The sequence below is a fragment of the Sinocyclocheilus grahami genome, unplaced genomic scaffold (genome assembly GCF_001515645.1).
Source record: "Sinocyclocheilus grahami isolate Dianchi unplaced genomic scaffold, SAMN03320097.WGS_v1.1 scaffold1921.1, whole genome shotgun sequence".
Taxonomy (NCBI): domain Eukaryota; kingdom Metazoa; phylum Chordata; class Actinopteri; order Cypriniformes; family Cyprinidae; genus Sinocyclocheilus; species Sinocyclocheilus grahami.
In genome coordinates this window covers 60,987-86,985 of record NW_015507100.1, presented here as the reverse complement: position 1 = coordinate 86,985, position 25,999 = coordinate 60,987, and the positions used below count along the sequence as shown (strand labels likewise).

At 40.5% G+C, this 25,999-nt stretch overlaps 2 protein-coding genes across 7 annotated transcripts; both read left to right on the top strand.

Annotated features, from left to right (window-relative positions):
- Positions 1-1,957: 1,957 nt before the first annotated feature.
- Positions 1,958-8,388, top strand: LOC107573347 (phospholipid phosphatase 1-like). 2 transcript variants are annotated; one of them, XR_001607491.1, is made up of 7 exons: positions 1,958-2,107; positions 3,120-3,271; positions 3,363-3,634; positions 3,836-3,893; positions 4,793-4,969; positions 5,041-5,898; positions 8,296-8,388. XR_001607491.1 is itself a non-coding variant. In XM_016259788.1 (6 exons), exons 1-6 carry the CDS (start codon positions 1,996-1,998, stop codon positions 5,158-5,160), a joined length of 891 nt encoding a protein of 296 aa, XP_016115274.1. In that variant the 5' UTR covers positions 1,958-1,995; the 3' UTR covers positions 5,161-5,945. The 2 variants fall into 2 exon arrangements, 1 of the variants encoding a protein (XP_016115274.1); XM_016259788.1 differs by lacking the exon at positions 8,296-8,388 and having other exon boundaries at positions 5,041-5,945.
- A 243-nt stretch (positions 8,389-8,631) lies between these two features.
- Positions 8,632-23,777, top strand: LOC107573345 (RING finger protein 165-like). Of its 5 annotated transcripts, XM_016259787.1 has the most exons (8): positions 8,632-9,028; positions 13,302-13,611; positions 21,758-21,892; positions 21,975-22,098; positions 22,260-22,364; positions 22,450-22,545; positions 23,039-23,142; positions 23,230-23,777. In XM_016259787.1, exons 1-8 carry the CDS (start codon positions 8,968-8,970, stop codon positions 23,345-23,347), a joined length of 1,053 nt encoding a protein of 350 aa, XP_016115273.1. In that variant the 5' UTR covers positions 8,632-8,967; the 3' UTR covers positions 23,348-23,777. The 5 variants fall into 5 exon arrangements, 3 of the variants coding, with proteins under 3 accessions (XP_016115273.1, XP_016115272.1, XP_016115271.1); XM_016259786.1 differs by lacking the exons at positions 8,632-9,028; positions 13,302-13,611 and adding an exon at positions 15,248-15,508 and having other exon boundaries at positions 21,761-21,892; XM_016259785.1 differs by lacking the exons at positions 8,632-9,028; positions 13,302-13,611 and adding an exon at positions 15,248-15,508.
- Positions 23,778-25,999: the final 2,222 nt, after the last annotated feature.

The window sequence follows — 25,999 nt, the reverse complement described above, 5'->3', positions numbered from 1 at the left end:
GAACATGATCCTGATGATCAAAGAGCAGCAGAAAATGAAGTGAAGTTATTGGACATTAAAGGGAGCATTTGAACACTCCTTCGCAGATTAAATACATATTTTTATCATTAAAACCAAAAGTTTTTGACATTTGACAGCTTTCATTATATAGTGGATGCATAATTTGAAAAATAAATTTTCATTCTTATTTTTGTGAAAAAAAGGGTACATGACTGAAATTTTTTATTGATTTTTTTTTTAACTCCGCATCATAAAATTGGGTAATATTAGGCCTTTTTTTGCATATAAAACATTACAGAGTAGCTGGAATCATATGAGACCTCTGGATTTATATATTGACATCTGATGGATGATATAAAATACAATTTAATAAATGCAAAGATGGCAGAATTTTAAAGAACATTTTAAATTTTTAACTCAATACAGTTAGCAGATATGTATATATACATATATATGCAAAAACAGAAAATGTATGCTATCCATCACCAATAAACAATCATTTCTATTTTAGGTACAAAATCACAAGGAAAATTTACTTTATAAAAGTGATAAATGTGTCATAGTCCAGTGACAGGTGTTCTTACCAGTCCATACGCTGTGCTTCTTTCATGCTCTTCTGTAATATCAGCCACATACGCAAATATCACAGAAAATGTAACCGAGAAAAGCCCAGACACGGACATTAGAGCAAAGAAACACCTGATGAAGAGAGACAGAAACACACAAACACATCACGTTTATGCTTTAGGTGCGCTGAGTCAATCAAGGTCAAACATTTCACCAACAGAAACACTTACAGGTCCACAGAAACAAAGAGTCGCATCATAAAACCAATGCTTTCCACTTTAAAGTAACAGTTCATCCAAAAATGAAAATGTGCTGAAAACTGCTACTTCCGGCGATACTGCGGGAGTCCACTTCAAAATAAAAGTCTTTTATTGACACGTAAAGCGTAGATCTGAAAACAGCGTGCAACTATTCAGCCCTCGTTCTCGGTGTAGTTGCATTTGGAGGCGGAAAGTGAGATAAAATGCATAACTGAAAAAAAAAAATCGAAGTGTCATATTCGGATCATTTATGAGGACGATTCTCAAGCATTTGATTCTCATTAGCGGCAGTGTTGCCAGGTCCGCGGGCTTCTTTTACACTGTTTCCGCGGGTTGAAGCGACACCAATAACGTGATATTTAGCCCCTGAAATGCAAATTTTACCAGGGGATAAATATTAATTTTGCCTAAAACATGTAATTTGCTTGTGTTTTACCCCCCGGAACGCGTTTTGACAAGTTGTGAGTAGCATTTGGAGATTTTCCCCGGGGAAATCGCCTCGTTTCGGGTCAGTGACACTCGTCTTGCGGACCTGCTGCTGGGAAGGCCGGTGATTCACCTGTTTGAGACGGACGACAGCTCGAAGGATGAGCGGAGAGGGTTGGTGCTCTCCAGGGCTCCCAGCATGCCTGCGTGGTTCTTCATAACTTATGAGAAAGACCCCATGCTGTACATGTACCAGCTGATGCAGGATTATAAAGATGGGGACCTTCGGATACTTCCGGATTCAGGTGAGTGAGTCAGTATACTCTTAAAAATAAAGGTTCTTTATTGGCATCGATGGTTCAGTGAAGAACCTTTAACAGGTTTAACCTTTATAGTGCAAAAACATGCTTTAGTTCTTAAAAGAACCATTTTTTCTTAGTGTGATCACTGAAAGGTTCTTTGGGGAATCAAAAATGATTCTTTATAGTGTGACCAGTGGAGTCTGAATCATGAACAAATGACTCTCTAATGAATCAGTCAAAAAGATTCACAAGGAGTCTCAATCTAATGACTACAGTGTGAACAGTGGAGTCTGACTCATGAACAAATGACTCTCTAACTGATTCCTTGTAAAGAATCAGTCAAAAAGATTCACAAACTGTCTTAAACTCACAATTTGAATCAATCTAATGACTACAGTTTAGAAGTTAAAGAGCTGCATTGTTTCATCAGATGAAAATAAATGCTCAACTGTAAGTTCTCCAGAGGCTCCAGAAGTGTGTTTGCGGAACTGAGAATGTTCGAGACTAAAGGAATCTTCGGCTTTTGTGTGGATGTCAGCTGTGTGCTGCTCGGTAAGACACTCTGGCCTCTGTCTGAGCAGCTGATGGTGCTGTTGATGAAATCTGCGTTATTATTGTTACTGCTTGAGGCGCTTATGGATCTGAATGTTACACTGTCGCGTGCATCGATGAAACATTCATATCCGTTTCAGACGCACATGCATATTCAGTGTTACTCAATATAGGTCACTGCACAATGTGCACATTTACAGTACGTGTTGCAATATAAACTTCCATTATTGCTCAGAAAAACAAGAGTGCGAGCTTGTATCGAGATATAGTTTAGTTTCTTTTATGAGGTGCACAGTTGTAAGTGTTCACAGATAAGTTGTGTTTACATTATATTCATACGGTCCAGCGAACAAAAGTGTTCTGAGAACGTTTCGCAAACGTTGCCATTATGTTACGAAAACGTTATTTTTGAATGTTCTCAGAACGTCCAGTTTTTTTATTAAAAAAATGTATTGGTTATGCGAACGTTTGAGAAAACATTAAGGGAACGTTCCATTTGATCATTTTGGAAACATAAGAACCTTACTTTTGAACGTTCTGGAAAAAAAAAAAGTAATAACGTTAGAAAATGTTGTCCAATTTATCATGGCATTAGAACTAATACACCGTTGTCGCTTGTGAAAACACAAGAACGGTGGGTGTAAACTTACAGATTAAGGGGCGGTGATATTATAATGAGATCCCTTTGCAACGCCACCAAGCGAGTGAAATCAGACGCGCTGGTTTTCTCAGACGCTTGCAGAAAAAGGCTTCCCAAAAGAAAGTTACTGGGTTCATCTTTTTCAGGTTTCCTTGGTTGGTAGATGCACCGGGGACCTGATTATAGCTCTTACAACCTGGAAAAGTCAGATTTCCATGATATGTCACCTTTAACTGCACTGACACTTTCAGATGAGAACATTGGTTCTGTTTTGAGACGGATCACAGCAAGAAACGCTTCTAATAAACCCCATGTCGGTGATATAAACAGGCCTGTGAACCTCCATTTGTGTGGTTTCTCTCTTTGTTGCAGCTGGACTTCCATTTGCGATACTGAATATTCAGCACAAGCCATTCAAAAGAGGCTTTTTTTGCAGCGATGACTCCATCAGGTACCCCTTTAAAGAAGATACCATATCCTACCAGTTACTGATGGGAATAATGATTCCATTCGCACTGTTGATAGTAAGTGTTCGGTTGCTTTCTTAACCAGTACGCTTCTTTTGCCATTAGAGTTGGTCAAAACATCATGCATTTTTTTCCCTCTTCACCACAGATAATCTTCGGTGAGTGTTTTCCCATATATCTGCGGTCCAGAGTTTCTTTGAGTTATGAGTATATAGTGTGTGTGTACAAGGCCGTGGGATCATTCGTGTTTGGAGCGGCGCTGAGCCAGTCTCTGACCGACATCGCCAAATACACCATCGGCCGACTGCGGCCGCACTTTCTGACGGTGTGTAAACCGCACTGGAGCCTCATTGACTGTAAATCCGGTTATATTGAGAACTTCACGTGCACAGGAGATCCGGTCATCATCAATGAAGGCCGGTGAGTGCAAAACAATCCAACGCATGCATTTCTTTACTCGGATGCTGAGGTGCAATATGACCGGCTCTAGCACTTACATTCAGAATGTAACATTTATTACACGTTTGCATTGAACCTGCAAGCACATTGTTTGATTTAGAAAAGAACATGTTCTGGTTGCATCTGATTTGCTAATTATGATGGACAATCTTCTACCGACAGGCTTTCCTTTTATTCTGGCCACTCATCGTTCTCCATGTACTGTATGCTGTTCCTCGCTGTAAGTGTGTTTTTATGAAAATATTTCATCTGTTTCATCAAATTCAAGGCGAGATACTTGGCAAAACCATTGTTTTTTTATGCACTAATGTCACAAACTCCAGGGAAGATGATGATAGGAATAAAACAAGGTTTATTGAATAACTCAAGATAGACAGACAACAATACCAGAGAGCTAAAGGGTGGAAACAAAGTAACAGATACTGGGAAAATGAAGGTAAAATGACAAACACCTGTGCAGATTAAATTAATTACCGGGAAAACTGAACACAGGAAACTTATGAAAACACACTAAAAGTCCATTATAATGAAACTAACTAAACAGATCCGTGACAACTAACATGTCTTTTCAGACTCATGGAAAGAAAACATACAAAGGGCTAATTTTATTGCATTATTTATGTATCTATTTACATCTTTAAAGAGTTTTTTTCTCTTACGAACACCAAACGCTATAGGTTTACTCCTCTCTGTATTCTAAAGGTTTGTTCATATTTAATTCACACTGATTTACTCCTAAAAACATGGTGAAAATGTGCTTGTTTTCTGTCTGGTGACAGTATTTTCTGATTTATACCTTGAGTGATAAAGAGAGAAATCCAAAATCTCCTCTGATTGAACTCTAATATGACAATAAAACTGGAATTTTGAACCTGGCTCTATCCAATTTTCAGTGCTGGAAATTAATTCAAATTGATGCATATTTAATTAGGTAATGCCTCATTTGAATATTAATCAACTGGAGAGGTATAGTGATATCTATTAGGTTACGTTCACCTGTAGTGTCTTGCCTTTATCATATACATTTAGATTTAGATCAACTTGATTAATTAAATTGTCATGGCAGCTCAATACATTCAAAGAACACTTAACATACACATACATATGTTTTCTTTACAGCTGTATCTCCAGTCTAGACTGAAGGCAAGTTGGGCTCGACTGCTTCGGCCGACTCTGCAGTTCTCTTTCCTCGCGGCGTCTCTTTACGTGGGTCTGTCGCGCGTCTCTGATTATAAACACCACTGGAGTGACGTTCTCACTGGACTCGTACAGGGAGCCGCCGTGGCACTGTTTACTGTAAGTGAGGCTGTACGCTCGTTAATAAATGCATGCCATGCTGTAACCAACACACTTCTCTCTCTACGCAGGTGTTCTTCGTATCAGATCTGTTCAGCGCCAAACGCACGTCAGATAAAGATGAGGAGATCTCGCACACGAGTCTTCAGGAGACGTCAGATCCGCCGAATCACTACGGCAGCACAGAGTGAGACAGAACGCACTGTATTATTTGGAAGGAGTCGCAGTGGATTTTTCCCTTTTGCAGTAACATGCAATCCTTCCCACAACTGATTCTCTTCATTTTTATAATATTACTTGGAAAAAGGTCATTTTTCATAATGCACAGCAGTAGGGAAGTATATAATGTCATCACGATAAATACAGCGGCAGTGCAACAATATTCGCTCTGCAGTGGCTGCATATGTATTAGTTATTGTACTGAATGTGGCAGTGTAAAAATTGGTTTCTCTTTCCTTACAGACCTCATGGGGTTAATTATACAACTAAAGGTTCCTACTCAGAGTTTATGCAGTGTCAGTGAATCGTGAAGGGAATGGTCCCTAATGGCCCTTTCGACCCCCTCAAAACACTGGCAACCTTTAACTTCCATGGGACCTTTTCCATTCTTGTCCACTGCATTATAGTAAAAAGAGGTTCTTTAGATTATTAAAATGTTCTTTACATTAAGAAAAGATGGTTCACTGACAAAATAATGGTTCTTTGCAGTGAAAAACCCTCCTGTAACCTTTATTTTTAAGAGTGTATGCATCCCTATCCATCAAACCATCCAACATTTCTATCTGATAATTTTAGTGCAAGTGCACACGTCTTATTTCAGCAAGGTTGTTTTTAAATGTTAAATGAAGACTGTTACAACAAATGGATTGTACACTTGACTGTTAAACACTTTATTTCTGTGGTTTACAGTTGCTTGCTTTTGTGTGTGTGTGTGTGTGTGTGAGAGAGAGAGAGAGAGAGAGAGAGAGAGAGAGAGAGAGAGAGAGAGAGAGAGAGAGAGAGAGAGAGAGAGAGAGAGAGAGAGAGAGAGAGAGAGAGAGAGAGAGAGAGAGAGAGAGAGAGAGAGAGAGAGAGAGAGAGAGAGAGAGAGAGAGAGAGAGAGAGAGAGAGAGAGAGAGAGAGAGAGAGAGAGAGAGAGAGAGAGAGAGAGAGAGAGAGAGAGAGAGAGAGAGAGAGAGAGAGAGAGAGAGAGAGAGAGAGAGAGAGAGAGAGAGAGAGAGAGAGAGAGAGAGAGAGAGAGAGAGAGAGAGAGAGAGAGAGAGAGAGAGAGAGAGAGAGAGAGAGAGAGAGAGAGAGAGAGAGAGAGAGAGAGAGAGAGAGAGAGAGAGAGAGAGAGAGAGAGAGAGAGAGAGAGAGAGAGAGAGAGAGAGAGAGAGAGAGAGAGAGAGAGAGAGAGAGAGAGAGAGAGAGAGAGAGAGAGAGAGAGAGAGAGAGAGAGAGAGAGAGAGAGAGAGAGAGAGAGAGAGAGAGAGAGAGAGAGAGAGAGAGAGAGAGAGAGAGAGAGAGAGAGAGAGAGAGAGAGAGAGAGAGAGAGAGAGAGAGAGAGAGAGAGAGAGAGAGAGAGAGAGAGAGAGAGAGAGAGAGAGAGAGAGAGAGAGAGAGAGAGAGAGAGAGAGAGAGAGAGAGAGAGAGAGAGAGAGAGAGAGAGAGAGAGAGAGAGAGAGAGAGAGAGAGAGAGAGAGAGAGAGAGAGAGAGAGAGAGAGAGAGAGAGAGAGAGAGAGAGAGAGAGAGAGAGAGAGAGAGAGAGAGAGAGAGAGAGAGAGAGAGAGAGAGAGAGAGAGAGAGAGAGAGAGAGAGAGAGAGAGAGAGAGAGAGAGAGAGAGAGAGAGAGAGAGAGAGAGAGAGAGAGAGAGAGAGAGAGAGAGAGAGAGAGAGAGAGAGAGAGAGAGAGAGAGAGAGAGAGAGAGAGAGAGAGAGAGAGAGAGAGAGAGAGAGAGAGAGAGAGAGAGAGAGAGAGAGAGAGAGAGAGAGAGAGAGAGAGAGAGAGAGAGAGAGAGAGAGAGAGAGAGAGAGAGAGAGAGAGAGAGAGAGAGAGAGAGAGAGAGAGAGAGAGAGAGAGAGAGAGAGAGAGAGAGAGAGAGAGAGAGAGAGAGAGAGAGAGAGAGAGAGAGAGAGAGAGAGAGAGAGAGAGAGAGAGAGAGAGAGAGAGAGAGAGAGAGAGAGAGAGAGAGAGAGAGAGAGAGAGAGAGAGAGAGAGAGAGAGAGAGAGAGAGAGAGAGAGAGAGAGAGAGAGAGAGAGAGAGAGAGAGAGAGAGAGAGAGAGAGAGAGAGAGAGAGAGAGAGAGAGAGAGAGAGAGAGAGAGAGAGAGAGAGAGAGAGAGAGAGAGAGAGAGAGAGAGAGAGAGAGAGAGAGAGAGAGAGAGAGAGAGAGAGAGAGAGAGAGAGAGAGAGAGAGAGAGAGAGAGAGAGAGAGAGAGAGAGAGAGAGAGAGAGAGAGAGAGAGAGAGAGAGAGAGAGAGAGAGAGAGAGAGAGAGAGAGAGAGAGAGAGAGAGAGAGAGAGAGAGAGAGAGAGAGAGAGAGAGAGAGAGAGAGAGAGAGAGAGAGAGAGAGAGAGAGAGAGAGAGAGAGAGAGAGAGAGAGAGAGAGAGAGAGAGAGAGAGAGAGAGAGAGAGAGAGAGAGAGAGAGAGAGAGAGAGAGAGAGAGAGAGAGAGAGAGAGAGAGAGAGAGAGAGAGAGAGAGAGAGAGAGAGAGAGAGAGAGAGAGAGAGAGAGAGAGAGAGAGAGAGAGAGAGAGAGAGAGAGAGAGAGAGAGAGAGAGAGAGAGAGAGAGAGAGAGAGAGAGAGAGAGAGAGAGAGAGAGAGAGAGAGAGAGAGAGAGAGAGAGAGAGAGAGAGAGAGAGAGAGAGAGAGAGAGAGAGAGAGAGAGAGAGAGAGAGAGAGAGAGAGAGAGAGAGAGAGAGAGAGAGAGAGAGAGAGAGAGAGAGAGAGAGAGAGAGAGAGAGAGAGAGAGAGAGAGAGAGAGAGAGAGAGAGAGAGAGAGAGAGAGAGAGAGAGAGAGAGAGAGAGAGAGAGAGAGAGAGAGAGAGAGAGAGAGAGAGAGAGAGAGAGAGAGAGAGAGAGAGAGAGAGAGAGAGAGAGAGAGAGAGAGAGAGAGAGAGAGAGAGAGAGAGAGAGAGAGAGAGAGAGAGAGAGAGAGAGAGAGAGAGAGAGAGAGAGAGAGAGAGAGAGAGAGAGAGAGAGAGAGAGAGAGAGAGAGAGAGAGAGAGAGAGAGAGAGAGAGAGAGAGAGAGAGAGAGAGAGAGAGAGAGAGAGAGAGAGAGAGAGAGAGAGAGAGAGAGAGAGAGAGAGAGAGAGAGAGAGAGAGAGAGAGAGAGAGAGAGAGAGTGTGTGTGTGTGTGTGTCAAATTGTCATAAGAAAAAGGAAAGTAGTTGTGGACCAAAATATTCATTGCATTGAATTCAATTAATTTTGTGTATATTTTTTTAATGCAAATTATTTTATTTTTTTAATGAAAATTGACTTCAAAGTGTTACTTTTTTCATTTTTATTGTTATTTTTAATGCAAATGGTAAGACCACAAGCTGTAAATGTCCAAGCACTTGAATAATCATTTTTTTGCCTTTAATAGCTTTATGTAACTTTGTATGAATTTTTAATTTGCTGCTTTATTTTTAATTCATTGGCAGCTGTGCTAGTGTGAACCAATGAACCAAAATTAAAGCTCCGCCAGACCAACTGTGGTGTAGTTATTGATATTTAAATAATCATCATAATCATTTTGTTCTCAGTGGTGCCTCTAGTGGTCAGATTATGTCTTCTGGTTTCAAGCTTTGGTCAGTTTGATTCATTCGGTTCGCTCGGACGGACCCCTTACAGGTACAAATGCTTTGCGAATCGGTTCGATCGAATCACAAAGAAGAATCGATTCAACAGAGCGAGTCGAACGCCGCCGCCGCTGTTCTTTGTCCTCGCGGTGACTGCATGTGATCCCGCTGAATGTACATTATTTATTCCTCCGTTTACAGTCTGTATTCATCAACCAGAAGATCTGAAGGATGGTGTTAGTTCATGTCGGATATTTGGTTCTTCCTGTCTTTGGCTCAGTGAGAAATAGAGGTATTTATAACGCATTATTTCACGATCAGATCACATCTAAGGGCCTTCTGCGTGTTTAATGCATGCTTATTAAACCCCACGACTGCTCTATATGCTGCTGTAGATCCTAACTGAGTAGATGCTCAATAAAAACCAGGCTATTTTGTTTTTATTTAAGCGAATTGGTGAGGTTTGATTCACTTTAAAAAAAAAAAAATGCATTTAAAATAAATTAATTTGCTTATGCATTCGGATTATCTGATAGATTGTCGATTCGTTTTATCGTGTATTTGAGCGCTGTATGTGTTTGTTGAGGTTTATTTGTGAGGTTTGGTTTAACCTTAGAAAGCTAAAGATGCTAACTCAGGCCTGAGCTCAGTGGACAACAAATAAAACATAAAAATACATACTTTCAGGAGTCTTTTATTGCTAATTTGTATCAAAATTAAGAATGACACTACCTGCATTTCATCAAACAAAAGCTGATGTGTCTAAAAGCATTATTGTTGAGCGTGTTGTCTAAAGAGAAAAAACAACACACTGACTTTACCTCCATCACTTGATTTCATGAAGCTTTTTTTATTTATTTCTGATCTCCTGTCTCATGGTTTGATTTCATGTGCATTATTTCTGTTCTTATCTCCTGTCTCGTAGTCTGTGGAGGCTGAAATCTACATTCTGCATTATCAGATCACTGTGTTTTAATGATCATCTGTGTTCTGATCCCTCCTCATTTCCTCTTTCCATCAGAAGACGACAAACATCTCAGATCTGCTCCCTTCCCGAGAACAAACACGCACTAAAACCAGAGCCTAACACGTTTAGAGCATAAACTACTGTGTGTGTGTCACGTGCTGTAGTTTAACCCACATCCGTGGCTCTAGAAGAGTGACTGGTGTGTGTCCCATCCAGCTTTGGTAGTCAACATGTTTGTAAATTCCTGTAAAATGGATGCATTTGGATGCAGAACCTTCAGCTGGTCACATGCATAACGTGCGCTCCATTCATCGCGCTTCTGATTTCTTCAGAACACTTACACGATCATTCAGGAAAGCCACCCAAATGCGTAACACGCCAACTAGCTGACGATTGGCTCCAATTGCATCCCAAATCCATCCATTTGGCAGGGATGTTGATTTCCTGCACTGCTACTCGAGATCCTCTATTAGAGCAATGCAAATGTCTATTGTTTGGTTGTGGTCTCTCTACCTTTTGTTCTGGTTCTAGACTTCAGTGCATGAATCACATTATTTAGATTCTACATCGAATAGACTCCAATGTAATCTTTCTGTACTGTAACGTGCTGTAGCCAATGCATCTGCTCATTGGATGTTGCTTTTGTTCTGTTAACCCTGTACTGAGCATGGTGGGCCTTGCTATTGATCAATGTTGTTTTATTTGTTGCATGGACTTATTATCATTATGACACAAATCCACATATACTAATATTTCTCAATAAAGAATATAGTATTTTTCCTAACCTCCAGTGTGCTTCTTGCTGATTTCCATTTATTGTCCCCCCCTCCACCTCCTCCCTCTGCTGTGACTTTATTTTTTTACCATGATACCTCAATGAGTTGATCTGTGGTCATTTACGCTCATCACCGAGGCACTTAAAGGTGCAGTGTGCGTTCACGATAACCGTAGACGTCCACAAGTGAAAATTAGATCAGTTTCTGATCACGGTCTTAACGCTGCACCTTTAAGTCTTCTCGCTGTAAATGATCCGGATGCAATGCAAACGTGGCCTTTCTCTGTGGCGTGTCCACACATTTCATCTTTTCTCACTAACACACAGCGAGCGATGGGCACGTCCCATTTCTCTGTGTGACTTTGACACATTATACATGATTTCGTCTGGTGATCGAGGCTTAAGTATTTTTCGATTCCTTCATTCTGAAGTCTGTGTGTATCTGCCAGCAGAAAGTAGAGTGGAGAGATGGGTAATTCTGCTTTTCTGTGTCATTTTCTTCCATTTCTACTGACGTTTTCTTTCTCATAAATGAATAGTGAAGTGTTCTCAAACCCATAAAGTGGTGCATTGATTCATTTCCTCATTCATTTGTCGTCTTGCAAGTACACTCTTAAAAATAAAGGTGCTTCACGATGCCATAGAAGAACCTTTTTGTCTAAATGGTTCCATAAAGAACCTTTAACATCTGAAGAACCTTTCTGTTTGACTAAAGGTTCTTTGTGGTGAAAAAAGGTTCTTCAGATTACAAAAAAGTAAGAAAGAGATGGTTCTTTAAAGAACCTTTGACTGAATGCTTCTTTGTGGAACCAAAAATGGTTCTTCTGTGGCATCGCTGTGAACCTTTATTTTTAAGAGTGTAGCCTGCAGATACCTACATCACAACACGACAAACTCGGTCTCAATCCATGTTTCAAACATTCACCTGTCTTTTGTTATTAATCCAGGGAAATATAAGTAGTGCTTCTGAATGAAGGACATTTAACTATGTAGCCTGTTTAATATAAAATTAGTCTTTTGCAATAGAAGTTACGTTCATTCCAGAAATGCCAGGACTTTTTATGGAGTGTAATTGTTGCTCTATACATTAATGTTCACATGTCAGCTTACAATAAAGCATGCTAACTGCATGTCTTGCCCCTGCACCAGCAAAAGCCTTGGGTTCCTGTGATGTCTGCTGCTTCTGATGTCGTTTTGCTTCTATGAAGGTTTAGACTTGAAGGGATAATCATTCCACTTGGATAAATCACAGTAAACATGTTCCTAAGGATGAAGAGTCAGTCCTAGAAAAACATTCCTATCAACCAATCAGATTTCTAACCCTCAGTCGTTTCAGGAGTGGGCGTTGGATGAAGTTTGGACCATGATTGTTGTTCCAGAACCAACAGAAGATGTTGATTCAGGAAGATGTCATACTTTGAGATGTCATTGGCTTTGGGATTTTGTTTTGCCAGCACATGGATATTGCTTTGGAAAATAGTTCCCACACACGTATCCAAAGTCCTGTCTTTAGAAATTCGCAAATCCCTTCATTGATAAGTTGTGACGGGCTAACAACTCGCATAAAAATACAGCAGCTTTGGTCTAAATCCAGACCTTTACTGCTCGCTCAGACATTTGGCTGAGAACCTAATGCAGCTGTGGATTCCTTCAGCTTTCCAGGAACGCATCTCGCAGTCTGCTTTCGGTAGTTGCTAAATAACTGTAGAGCGTTCACATCTGCTGTGCCGAGGTGAGGAGACACTTCTGTTCACACAGCTGTAGAATACGGTTGATATATGCATGATAATTTCCCCAACCAGTTAAACACAGCCAATTTCATTGGACACCTCAATCACAAAGTAGCCTGTCAAGAAAAGTTCAGACTTCAGAAAAGTCACTGATGGATCTGATCACGACAAACAGTCATGTTATCCATCAGGATGTTCTACCAACGCTAACTTTAGGTCTATATGCGTTTTAGCGCTTCGTAACATTACCGGTGTAATCTTTTATCTTTAGGTTTGTGCTTTATTGGTTTGGGAACCAGTTGGAAACCAAGAACCGAATTCTACAATGAAAAGTTCAGTGACCTGTTGCATAAACATTTTAGACTAGTCTTACTTTTCTCCAATATCTTTTTTAGATCAGTTACTTACGCCTGATGAAGGTCATAGGACTGAAACATTGTGAATAAATCTATTTCTGATACGTTTGCGAGTATGGATGGTGTGTGGGATTTATTTGTTTTTGCTTGGATCAGTTACTTAAAAAGGTAGACTTGTCTAATTCGAACCCGAAATATAAAACTTAGCTTGGCTAAGTGCTAGTTGGTAAGACTAGTTAAGACAAGTGTTTATGCATCTGGCCACATGACTCATAACCAGTTGATATATGCCATGTGAACTAGACTTGTGCATCATGCTATTGGAAATATGACTATTTAAGATGAAAAAATAGAGGTATTGTGTTGTAGAGTAATAAAGTGTTTGGATAGAAGAAATATAAACTAAATTGGACAAAACTGAACCACAAAATGTGAGAGGATAAACTAGTTGCAAGTCTGACTTCAGTTACCTGTTCATACTCGGTCTTATATATCCGATAGTAAATTCGATTCCCAATCCTAAACACTAACTCTGTGAATATAGCGTCCCAAACCAAAAGATTAACGCAAACACGCTGTTCACACACAATTCACTCCCCTTCACTCTTCATTTGCCATCACACCCCACTGCTGGTGATTGATTGATTTCTTCTGGAAGTTCAGGAGAGGACGACGGCCGGCCTCAAGCAGCGGTTTAATCTCATTTATAATTCGCTATGATGTCATTGTTGTTGCAGGATCTCACTTTAACAGGCATCAGCACAATCATGCTACCTCTTGCCGGCATTTCCACGTAGGCCCCCAGGCCCAGATCCCTGTTGATTTCCCAATGCCCCATCCAGGACAATCTCAGACAGGAATGAGCCATCACCACGGCCCCTCGCACCAGCCAGCCGCGGCATTACATCCACCCCTCAACCACATACCAGCACCACCGTTCCAGGACATCCCGGCCCCACCCTTCCTACCTCAGGCTTTACACCAGCAATACCTCATCCAGCAGCAGATCCTGGAGGCCCAGCACAGGAGGATACTTCCACAGTCCAGGTATGACGCCGTGTTAAACTCATAATCAATTAGGACAATAAATCGATGAATCGCAAATCGAGAAATGATTCTGCATCGATTCTGAGATCCGCGATTCTCTCTTGAATCGATTCTGAGCTTAGTTTTTAACAGCAGATGGCACTGCGTGCTTTAGAAATAGCTGTATTCTGCTTGCTTCCAGTTCCTTACACACGCACCACTTGAACCTAAAATAATCATTCATAAAGTTCGAAAAGGTTGAAGCGAATTGCAAGGATGTTCACAGTGGGCTGTGTTTACATTAATCTTGCATCATAAAAGCTGATGTGCAAGTACATTTAACCACTTACATTACTTCTTCGTGAGCATTTGAGTGTGCGGTTAAAAACTAGCCTAGAGCGCCATCTGCTGTTTAAAACTAAGCCCAGAATCGATTCGAGAGAGAATCATGATGCGTTCCAAAAATCTCAGAATCGATCCACGAATCGCGATGCATCGATTTATTGTCCCAGCCCTATAATCAAGACACTTCTGTTCACACAGCTGTAGAATACGGTTGATATATGCATGATAATTTCCCCAACCAGTTAAACACAGCCAATTTCATTGGACACCTCAATCACAAAGTAGCCTGTCAAGAAAAGTTCAGACTTCAGAAAAGTCACTGATGGATCTGATCACGACAAACAGTCATGTTATCCATCAGGATGTTCTACCAACGCTAACTTTAGGTCTATATGCGTTTTAGCGCTTCGTAACATTACCGGTGTAATCTTTTATCTTTAGGTTTGTGCTTTATTGGTTTGGGAACCAGTTGGAAACCAAGAACCGAATTCTACAATGAAAAGTTCAGTGACCTGTTGCATAAACATTTTAGACTAGTCTTACTTTTCTCCAATATCTTTTTTAGATCAGTTACTTACGCCTGATGAAGGTCATAGGACTGAAACATTGTGAATAAATCTATTTCTGATACGTTTGCGAGTATGGATGGTGTGTGGGATTTATTTGTTTTTGCTTGGATCAGTTACTTAAAAAGGTAGACTTGTCTAATTCGAACCCGAAATATAAAACTTAGCTTGGCTAAGTGCTAGTTGGTAAGACTAGTTAAGACAAGTGTTTATGCATCTGGCCACATGACTCATAACCAGTTGATATATGCCATGTGAACTAGACTTGTGCATCATGCTATTGGAAATATGACTATTTAAGATGAAAAAATAGAGGTATTGTGTTGTAGAGTAATAAAGTGTTTGGATAGAAGAAATATAAACTAAATTGGACAAAACTGAACCACAAAATGTGAGAGGATAAACTAGTTGCAAGTCTGACTTCAGTTACCTGTTCATACTCGGTCTTATATATCCGATAGTAAATTCGATTCCCAATCCTAAACACTAACTCTGTGAATATAGCGTCCCAAACCAAAAGATTAACGCAAACACGCTGTTCACACACAATTCACTCCCCTTCACTCTTCATTTGCCATCACACCCCACTGCTGGTGATTGATTGATTTCTTCTGGAAGTTCAGGAGAGGACGACGGCCGGCCTCAAGCAATCTCATTTACTCATTTATAATTCGCTATGATGTCATTGTTGTTGCAGGATCTCACTTTAACAGGCATCAGCACAATCATTTGCCGGCATGCCGGCATTTCCACGTAGGCCCCCAGGCCCAGATCCCTGTTGATTTCCCAATGCCCCATCCAGGACAATCTCAGACAGGAATGAGCCATCACCACGGCCCCTCGCACCAGCCAGCCGCGGCATTACATCCACCCCTCAACCACATACCAGCACCACCGTTCCAGGACATCCCGGCCCCACCCTTCCTACCTCAGGCTTTACACCAGCAATACCTCATCCAGCAGCAGATCCTGGAGGCCCAGCACAGGAGGATACTTCCACAGTCCAGGTATGACGCCGTGTTAAACTCATAATCAATTAGGACAATAAATCGATGAATCGCAAATCGAGAAATGATTCTGCATCGATTCTGAGATCCGCGATTCTCTCTTGAATCGATTCTGAGCTTAGTTTTTAACAGCAGATGGCACTGCGTGCTTTAGAAATAGCTGTATTCTGCTTGCTTCCAGTTCCTTACACACGCACCACTTGAACCTAAAATAATCATTCATAAAGTTCGAAAAGGTTGAAGCGAATTGCAAGGATGTTCACAGTGGGCTGTGTTTACATTAATCTTGCATCATAAAAGCTGATGTGCAAGTACATTTAACCACTTACATTACTTCTTCGTGAGCATTTGAGTGTGCGGTTAAAAACTAGCCTAGAGCGCCATCTGCTGTTTAAAACTAAGCCCAGAATCGATTCGAGAGAGAATCATGATGCGTTCCAAAAATCTCAGAATCGATCCACGAATCGCGATGCATCGATTTATTGTCCCAGCCCTATAATCAACCATATTTCACGAGTTCACCTGCCCATCCAGTCTGAATAGTTAATGGTAAATAAACTTGGCTTGCTGTCCTCGAAGGAGGCTCATTTCATTTATTTTATTTTATTTATAAAGCACAATAAAACAACAATGGTTGACCATTGTGCTGAACAATATAGTTTAAAAGGAATCAAAATGCATAAAATGGTAAGACATGACAAGCAAATAATAATTTGAAATAATAAACTCCTGTTGGCTCATACACTAAAAGCATTCTCATAGAGGTAGGCTTTAAGCCTTGTTTTAAAAAGGGATTCTCTTGCAATTGTTCTAATAGAGATTGGAAGGCTGTTCCACAATTTAGGGCCGGCTATGGCAAAACCCGGTCACCTTTTCTCTTCAGCCTAGATCTAGGAACCAATAAAAGTTTCTGATTCGATGACATCTAGCTGGACTGTGTAAACTCAAAAGGTCAGAAAGATATGAAGGTGCCAGTCCATTTAAAACCTTAAAAACAAAAAGTAACATTTTAAACTATTTTAAAATGGACTGACAGCCAATGCAAAGAGAGTAGGTCAGGGGTAATATGTTCATATTTGCGAGTGCCAGTCAAAAGTCTAGCAGCTGCATTTTGTACTGTTTGTAGGCGATTCATACATGATTGGTTAATACCAATATACATTGAATTGCAGTAGTCTAGTTGAGATTAGATAAAAGCATGTTGAACCTAAAATAATCATTCATAAAGTTCGAAAAGGTTGAAGCGAATTGCAAGGATGTTCACAGTGGGCTGTGTTTACATTAATCTTGCATCATAAAAGCTGATGTGCAAGTACATTTAACCACTTACATTACTTCTTCGTGAGCATTTGAGTGTGCGGTTAAAAACTAGCCTAGAGCGCCATCTGCTGTTTAAAACTAAGCCCAGAATCGATTCGAGAGAGAATCATGATGCGTTCCAAAAATCTCAGAATCGATCCACGAATCGCGATGCATCGATTTATTGTCCCAGCCCTATAATCAACCATATTTCACGAGTTCACCTGCCCATCCAGTCTGAATAGTTAATGGTAAATAAACTTGGCTTGCTGTCCTCGAAGGAGGCTCATTTCATTTATTTTATTTTATTTATAAAGCACAATAAAACAACAATGGTTGACCATTGTGCTGAACAATATAGTTTAAAAGGAATCAAAATGCATAAAATGGTAAGACATGACAAGCAAATAATAATTTGAAATAATAAACTCCTGTTGGCTCATACACTAAAAGCATTCTCATAGAGGTAGGCTTTAAGCCTTGTTTTAAAAAGGGATTCTCTTGCAATTGTTCTAATAGAGATTGGAAGGCTGTTCCACAATTTAGGGCCGGCTATGGCAAAACCCGGTCACCTTTTCTCTTCAGCCTAGATCTAGGAACCAATAAAAGTTTCTGATTCGATGACATCTAGCTGGACTGTGTAAACTCAAAAGGTCAGAAAGATATGAAGGTGCCAGTCCATTTAAAACCTTAAAAACAAAAAGTAACATTTTAAACTATTTTAAAATGGACTGACAGCCAATGCAAAGAGAGTAGGTCAGGGGTAATATGTTCATATTTGCGAGTGCCAGTCAAAAGTCTAGCAGCTGCATTTTGTACTGTTTGTAGGCGATTCATACATGATTGGTTAATACCAATATACATTGAATTGCAGTAGTCTAGTTGAGATTAGATAAAAGCATGCATAGCCCTCTCGAACTCAGCACAAGTTAAAAAACCCTTCACCTTAGCAAGGAGTCTGAGCTGAAAAAAACTTGATTTAACAACTGCGTTTACTTGCTTATCAAAAGTCCAAGCAGAATCAAACACAACACCCACATTTTTTACAGAGGGCTTGACATATGCAGCCAGATCACCCAGCACTTGCTGTATGTTGCCAGATACAGCTAAAGAACCGAACACAATTGCCTCTGTCTTACTCTCATTGAGATAAAAAAAATTAAAGAGACATCCAAGCCTTAATATCAGACAGACAAGCAGTTAAAGCACTCAAACTCTGGTTGTCATTTTGCTTAAAAGGCACATAAATTTGCGTGTCGTCAGCATAACAATGAAACGACACTTTGTGCTTATTAAAAATGGAACCCAACGGGAGCATATACAAAGAAAATAAAATTGGAGCAAGGATCGAACCTTGAGGAACTCCAAAAGTCAACACTGATTTAGAGGATGAGCACCCATCCACACAAACTGATAAAGTTCTATTTTTCAAATAAGATTTGAAACATTTTAGGACAGAACCATTAATACCCACACAGTGTAATAAGAATACTGCGGTCTACAGTGTCAAATGCTGCACTCGAATGGAGGCTTGGCTCGAGCTCCGAATTCATCCGAGAATGACAGAAAAAGAGGTGGAGATGGGGAGGTGGAGGGATGCCGGAAAAATTGCTCATATGCTCATAATGATGATTGACAAGACTCAGATGATCAGGTTCCTCACAAACTTACATTTGGAACCTTATTTATGTTCTTAAGGCAAGATACTACAGGCACTGGTTTTGAGAATTTGGGTTATTTGGCTTTTCATAATATATCGTTTCAGACTAGTGGAAAGAAAGCATCCAAAATACACGTTTAAGTGTTCATTTTATTGCACACTTCAACGGCTTTTTAAATTTTTTTTTACATAGACCCAATTTTACAGTTTTATTCTTATCCAGTGTTGCCAGGTCCGCGGTTTTCCCACGCAATCGGGCTACTTTAACACTGTTGCCGTGGGTTGAAGCAATACCAATAACGTGATATTTAGCCCCTTGAATGCGAACTTTACCAGGGGAACACTACTAAAAACATGTATTTAGTTTTTGCGAACTCGGACAAACAAACGGAGTTGCTAACTGTCAAACAATGACACCTGTCAGTGTGAAAACCTTGTCCCTATATCTTTTTGATACATTTTGGACACAGAAGGACCACCATTTAAGTGGGACTTAAATATTCCATGGAGAGATATATAAAAGATTTTAAAATAAATATTGTGGGTATTAATCTGGAAGCGAGGGTTTACAGATCACAATGCAAACGGGAGGAACCTCAGGTTAAATTTGTCACGATCGCAGATAACAACATCCCGGATCAACACTGTTCATGTATCGCAGGGTACGATTAGATTAATTTACATTTGACCAGTTTAATATGAAGCGACAGTGAAATGTAGACCTTCGTTTATGTGTTTTTGCCCGACACTGTACAAGACGCGAGAACAGTCCGCTATTTAGGTTTGTATGGACTCACTAACTTTAACGTTAGCTAGTTGTAGCCAGAGATACCAAGCACAAGATGACATTAACGTTCTGCTTGAGCAGATGAAAATTGTAACTTAATGAGAGTATGACAACCAGAAAACTAACGTTTTTGTCTTCATTGGGATTGGAGGTGTAGCGAATCAGCTCATGGGGAAATATGAATAATTAACCATAACTAATTATGATTAATTATTAATATTTTAGATCCACTGTAGATATTTAGCTGACCACTCAGGGTCAACTGTCTTGTCAATTCTAAGAACGTTAATTTCCTGGTTAAGGGAAATAACTTTCTTACTGTACAATTCTATAAGTTTGTAACGTAAATCTGCATGATTATTGACTCCGGTTATGAGTAAACACTGAACACGTCAAGTGTGATACAAGTAAGGTTTTATTAACTACATAAACACTTAAACTAGTCTAACATACCACATAAACACATTAAGCCGGTCTAACATACACATACACACACACACACACACATACAGTTGGTATAGAAAAGGGTTAAAGTTTAACTCAGCATAGAAAGAGGCATAAAGAATGAATTTTATGAAACACTTTGCATATTCAACAGATCTAAAACCTGAGGGAAAACGTCAAATTCTTAGTTCAAACAAACCTTGTAAAAAGGTGTAACTGATACTTAATGCATCAATTAAATCGACTAAGTTTGATACTTGCGTATGTCTGAAAAAGATTCCTGATGCAATCTTAAGGCCCCAAGATCTTGCTGAAGTTGGTTGATGAAAAAGAGCTAGTTTGAGTCAGAATCACTTGATGAATGAAAAGGACTAGGCCGGAGCCTGGCACGAGCTTTGGTATCCTGGAGCGTTTCTCACATCTTCATCTTAGCATCTCACTGAACCACCGAACAGGGCGGGTCACATGGAGTGTGGCCTTTTAAAGCCTGCAGAGATTCACGATTTTATGGAACTCTTTGCATGTATATTCAACAGATCAAAGCCTTCAGGGATACGTCAGATTCTGAGTTCAAACACACCTTTGTAAAAAGGTGTAACTGATACTTAATGTATCAATTAATAAGACTAAGTTTGATACTTAGCGAGTCTCGGCGGTCTGAAAGAGATTCCTGATGCAAATCTTAAAGCTTCCCGTAGATCTTTGCTGAATTCGGGTCGATGAGAAGAACCAGTTTGAGTCAGTGTTACTTGATGAATGGAAAGGACTAGGCCGAAGAGAGGCCTGGCACAGATGCTTTGGTATCCTGAAGCGTTTTTCTCACGTCTTCATCTTTGCTTCTGACTGAACCACCGACAGGGGCGGGTCACATGGAGTGTGGCCTTTAAAGCCTGCAGAGATTCACGCCTCTCAAGATGGGCTTGCCCAATGGGGAAGTCCGGAATCTCAAGTGGGAGTTCTGCGTTTTTATGGCCCTTTGTCTGTAAGCCTGGTATTTTGCATATGTAATTCGCTGGAGTGTTGAGGCACGAATTAGTACAGATTCTTAGAACATCAATATGTTGCATAGGTATCAGCATATAATATACACACTTGTTTCGATCATAAGAAGGCGAATTCATAGATACTAGACATGAGATAGGTGAGGTTATATTGACTAGTGGTCTATGATAACATGAATAAAACAGCATACACTACAACAGACAATATACAAGACAGTAATGGTATACACAATGACCAAAGGATATGGGTATTCAATCAAAGAAAGGTTTTCCTATGAATTAATTAGAGAACAGTCCATTTCTCTGGGCATTGTGTGTCTTTCTCATGAGTAAAATGAGGGAGTTTCTCCCCTGCATTCCTTTTAGGCCATAAAACCAGTGATATCATGATTAGTTGTCATGGTGATCAAGGTGGGGGATGGTGTTCAAGCGAAGCCCTGGCATCCAGTCTATTGAATGAGGGGACTGTGACGATTTGTTAATCTAATGAATAATTGATTTGTTAAATCAAATAAAAATTAGTGTGTCAGATTGGTCGAGACGCTACAGAGGTGAATGCTTTGGGACATTTTGCTCCATTTTGTTCGGGTTTAGGAAATAGAATAAAATAAATTCCATTGCATATCCTCTCAGGATACCTGGAACCACTGTTACAAGTTCCTCAAGCACATCGTTTTTCCATTTTTGAAGCATAAACCCCATAAAAACGATGCAAGCTTCGGATCTTCCAATGTTTCTCTATGCCGCTGAAACCTACAGATGTCCGAGTTCTGCTCCCTGTGCAACTGATACTCGACTGCCATTGGCTTATCTGCGTTCGAGGGGAGGGGCTTACCGATAGGTCAATTCTTAATTAAATCAACCAACTGGGGAAATATGGTGATACTGTTAGTTACATTCTTAACCCTATTCACCTGTAGAGTCTTGCCTTAATTCCTCTTCCATGTCTTATTGAGACATCTCATAATCCAGCAATCAAAACTGGTAAAATATTTGTTTTCTGGTATATTTTATAATCAGGTTTATCCAGCTGAATCAAGCTCTAACCATTTTCCCAGCAGACATGCTCCAGACCGAACCCTTCCCCATCCGCAGACGCTGCGGCCGCCATATGAATACCCGCCATCCATTCATATTCCCCCACCGCCGCCGGTGCCGCAGCAGCCACGTTACCTTGCCGAAGGAACAGATTGGTACATATGTATTCAGTGACTTCATAAACTAGTACTCTGTTTGGCTTTGATTGACTGACGCCATTCCTGTGTTCGCATCCAGGGATCTGAGTGTGGATCCAAGCCTGCCGCAGTACCACGTCTCTCCCCTCACTCAACATTATCAGCATTACCTGACCTCTCCACGACTGCATCACTTCCCCAGGAACACCACCTCGGCACAAGTGGTCAGTCTGAGTCTTTCGTACCCACTGCAAGCCTTCATATTTACATTCATGCACGTGACAGATCCTTAATCCAAAGTAACTGACCAGTTCTTGCCTTCCATTGGTGTTGCCAGTGCCACTTATCTCTTTATTTACTTCTTCATTGGTGCTGTCATGCACAGGTTGTCCATGAGATCAGAAACTACCCTTATCCTCAGTTACATCTGCTGGCTCTCCAAAGCCTCAGTCCGTCTCGCCATGCGTCTGCTGTGCGGGAGAGTTACGAGGTACCGTCACACTTGGTGTTCTTTATCACACATCTTCTTAATCATACATGTAATGTGACGTGTTTACATGCGGTTTTGATTCCAGGAGCTCCTGCAGTTGGAGGACAGACTGGGCAATGTGAACCGAGGGGCTGTGCAGACCACCATCGAGAGGTTTACCTTTCCTCATAAGTATAAAAAGGTAAAACCACAACCACAATTACTGGTCAAGACTGTAATGCGTCAACATTTGTTACATCCTTCAATAATTATATTCCTTATCCTCCTGTTGTGCTGGGGTTAATTACTTGAAACTACTTCTTGGAATTTTGTGAGCTTTTCCTCAATGATCATACATTTTCTTTTTGGTCATGCGTTTTTGCATGAAGATTCAACATTTAGTTGTGCTTTGGAAAGGCTGTACAGATTTTGGTTACATTGATGTGTGTTGAGTCAAACTGAGCCTCAATGGGTTTCCATGCAATTCACCAAAAACCAAGACTTTAAACAAACCTACACCATTTTAAATATGGATTAAATATATGGGTATGATGTGGGTTTTAAGGTGAAGGTTGCTGGAGAATTACTGGACCTTTTATTAATTCCTTGTTGAACCTGTAATTTATGAAGTGTAAGTTTCTTTTGGATTAAAAAGCATGTGCTAAAAGCCTAATAGCTAATCATGTGATTCGTAGAGAAGACCTCTAGAGCTGAAGATTGGCATGGATGAAGAGGAGCTCGACACGGATGAGAAATGCACAATATGCCTCTCGATGCTTGAAGACAGAGAGGACGTCAGGTAGTTTGACGCTCTACTCAAAACCCGTTCAATGGTGAAAATGGTGCCGGTTAACATTCAAGAAATGTTTTGTTTTTCTCTCCCCAGGAGATTACCCTGCATGCACCTCTTCCATCAGGCTTGTGTTGACCAGTGGCTGGCAACCAATAAGAAGTGTCCCATCTGCAGAGTAGACATCGAGACGCAGTTGTCCCCCGATAGCTGATGTCTCATGTAGCACTAGCTAAAAATCCTGTCATCTTTCTTAGTCCCCTCGTGGGCACTTTGCCAAATGTGTGTCATCTCCATCACCTCTCACCTCTGACCTTTGCCTTCTGAGCCAACTGACGATGTAGAATGGGGAAGACGAAAAGCGCTGAAGACAGAGTCCAGCACATGGAGAAGAACGAGTCTGTCGATGAAGATGGTTTCAGTCAAAGTGCTGTGAATGTGTGTGTGTGAGCGCGTTTGGGATGGTGAACACTGCTCGTAATGTCTCAGAATGATTTCGGATGAAGACCGACCAAATGTTCTCAGTGTTCAGTAGGTCACATGGATGAAGCATTACAGCATGAGCACCACAAAGTCCAACATATTACACGTGGTTGGTCATGAATTAATCATTTGTGACCCTGGAGCACAAAAGCAGTGTTAAGTCGCTGGGGGATATTTGTAGCAATAGCCAACAATACATTGTATGGGTCAAAATTATTGATTTTTCTTTTATGCCAAAAATCATTAGGATATTAAGTAAAGATCATGTTCCATGAAGATATTTTGTAAATTTCCTGCCATAAATATATCAACACTTAATTTTTGATTAGTAGTATGCATTGCAAAGAACTTCATTTGGACAACTTTAAAGATGATTTTCTCAATATTTAGATTTTTTTGCACCCTCAGATTCCAGATTTTCAAATAGTTGTATCTCAGCCAAATATTGTTCTATCATAACAAACCACACATCAATGGAAAGATTATTTATTCAGCTTTCAGATGATGTATAACTCTCAATTTCGAAAAATTGATCTTTATGACTGGTTTTGTGGTCCAGGGTCACAAAAAAAAGTGTTAAAAAAAACAATTAGCGAATGAGAAGCGCGCAAGAGTAGAATAATAACCCTGTGTTTAAAAAAGCTCTGTCGTTGTGTCTGTGATTATCGGAGGTGATGCTCGACGTCTGTATGTAACCGCAAGGCCAGGCTTGATATGAACTGTGACAGTCTGCATTCTGTGCTCGTGATGCCTCCGACGCTTAGAAACGTATCACCACCAAATGCATGTTGAAGCGAGAGGCCGGGGTTCTTCTGACGAGAGGTCGACGTGCATGAGGATGTTTCCTGCGTGATACTCTACTAATCCTGAAGACACTGTGTTCTCGATGCGTCTCCGAAGTCACCACGAGTGAAATATGTACCTTAATGCCTGTAGCACAAGCACACGTTGAATAGTAACGGCATAACTCTGTGTTTCCATTCGCCCTGTGACTCGTGGTCTCGCTTGGTCGTTCAGCAGCATCTGTAGAGTCATAATGTGCATGAAACCTGTTTGCTGCCATTTCTAGAGGACATGACAAGGGAGTAAAGCCATTTGTTTTATAGAAACCAAACATAACTTTTCTAAGCTGTTCTTCATGATCACTCTTCCTCGTTTGATTTCTCCTTTTTCCTACTGTTGCCAACCTGTGTGCGGGGCTGGTACAGCTTCTCCACATAAGTAGCTGCAATGCTGGAAAAAAACAAACAAGCTATTTATTGTCGTCTTAATGTAGTTAGTGGTTATTTTTGTAAAAGCACTCACTTTCTGATGGGCTCGTGTGATTGTCTCTCTTTCCCTGCGTTTGCATTTGCACTCAGTTTCCTTGTGTATCGTGCACTCCATCCCAAAAAAAAGAAACAAAACAAAAAAAAACAAGGGAACAGACTTTTTAACAGCACAGTTTCTTTGCGTAATGATAGTTGTTGCCTCACTGACCACTTTCAATGTATGTGACTATTTATCCGTAGCATTTCAGATGTCTTTGTAGTACGTTTGACGAAATAACCTGCTTGTCTTTGCTGTCGCAACTTTTCCAGAATTCAAGCGTTCAGCTGCTTGGAAGCCAGGAAGTTGAAAGCGTTTACTTGTTCCAATCACCGTTTTGTAGCGTGTCAGTGAGCGTATGGAAGCCTGTTTCCACCGCTGAATAAAAAATAAAAAAGTGTATTGCGACTTTTTATCTCACAATTCTGATTTTTTTCTTGCAATTGCAAGTTTGTATCTCGCAATTCTTGACTTTTTTCCTCATTATTGCGAGTTTTTATGTCGCAATTTTTGTCTTTTTTCCTCACAATTGCACATTTATATCTCGCAATTATGACTTTTTTTCTCTCAATTGCACATTTATATCTCGCAATTATGACTTCTCACAATTATGACTTTTTCTCACAATTGCAAGTTTATATCTCGCAATTATGACTTTTCTCACAATTCTGACTTTTCTCGCAATTGCGAGTTTATCACAATTATGACTTTTTTCTCAGAATTGCGAGTTTCACAGTTTGCGAGTTTATCTCGCAATTCTTTGACTTTTTCTTGCGATTGAGAGTTTATATCTCGCAATTCTTGACTTTTTTCTCAGAATTGCGAGTTTCACAGTTTGCGAGTTTATCTCGCAATTCTTTGACTTTTTCTTGCGATTGAGAGTTTATATCTCGCAATTCTTGACTTTTTTCTCAGAATTGCGAGTTTCACAATTTGCGAGTTTATCTCGCAATTCTTGACATTTTCTTGCGATTGAGAGTTTATGTTTCGCAATTCTGACTTTTTCTCGCGATTGAGAGTTATATCTCGCAATTCTGACTTTTCTTGCAATTGAGAGTTTATATCTCGCAATTCT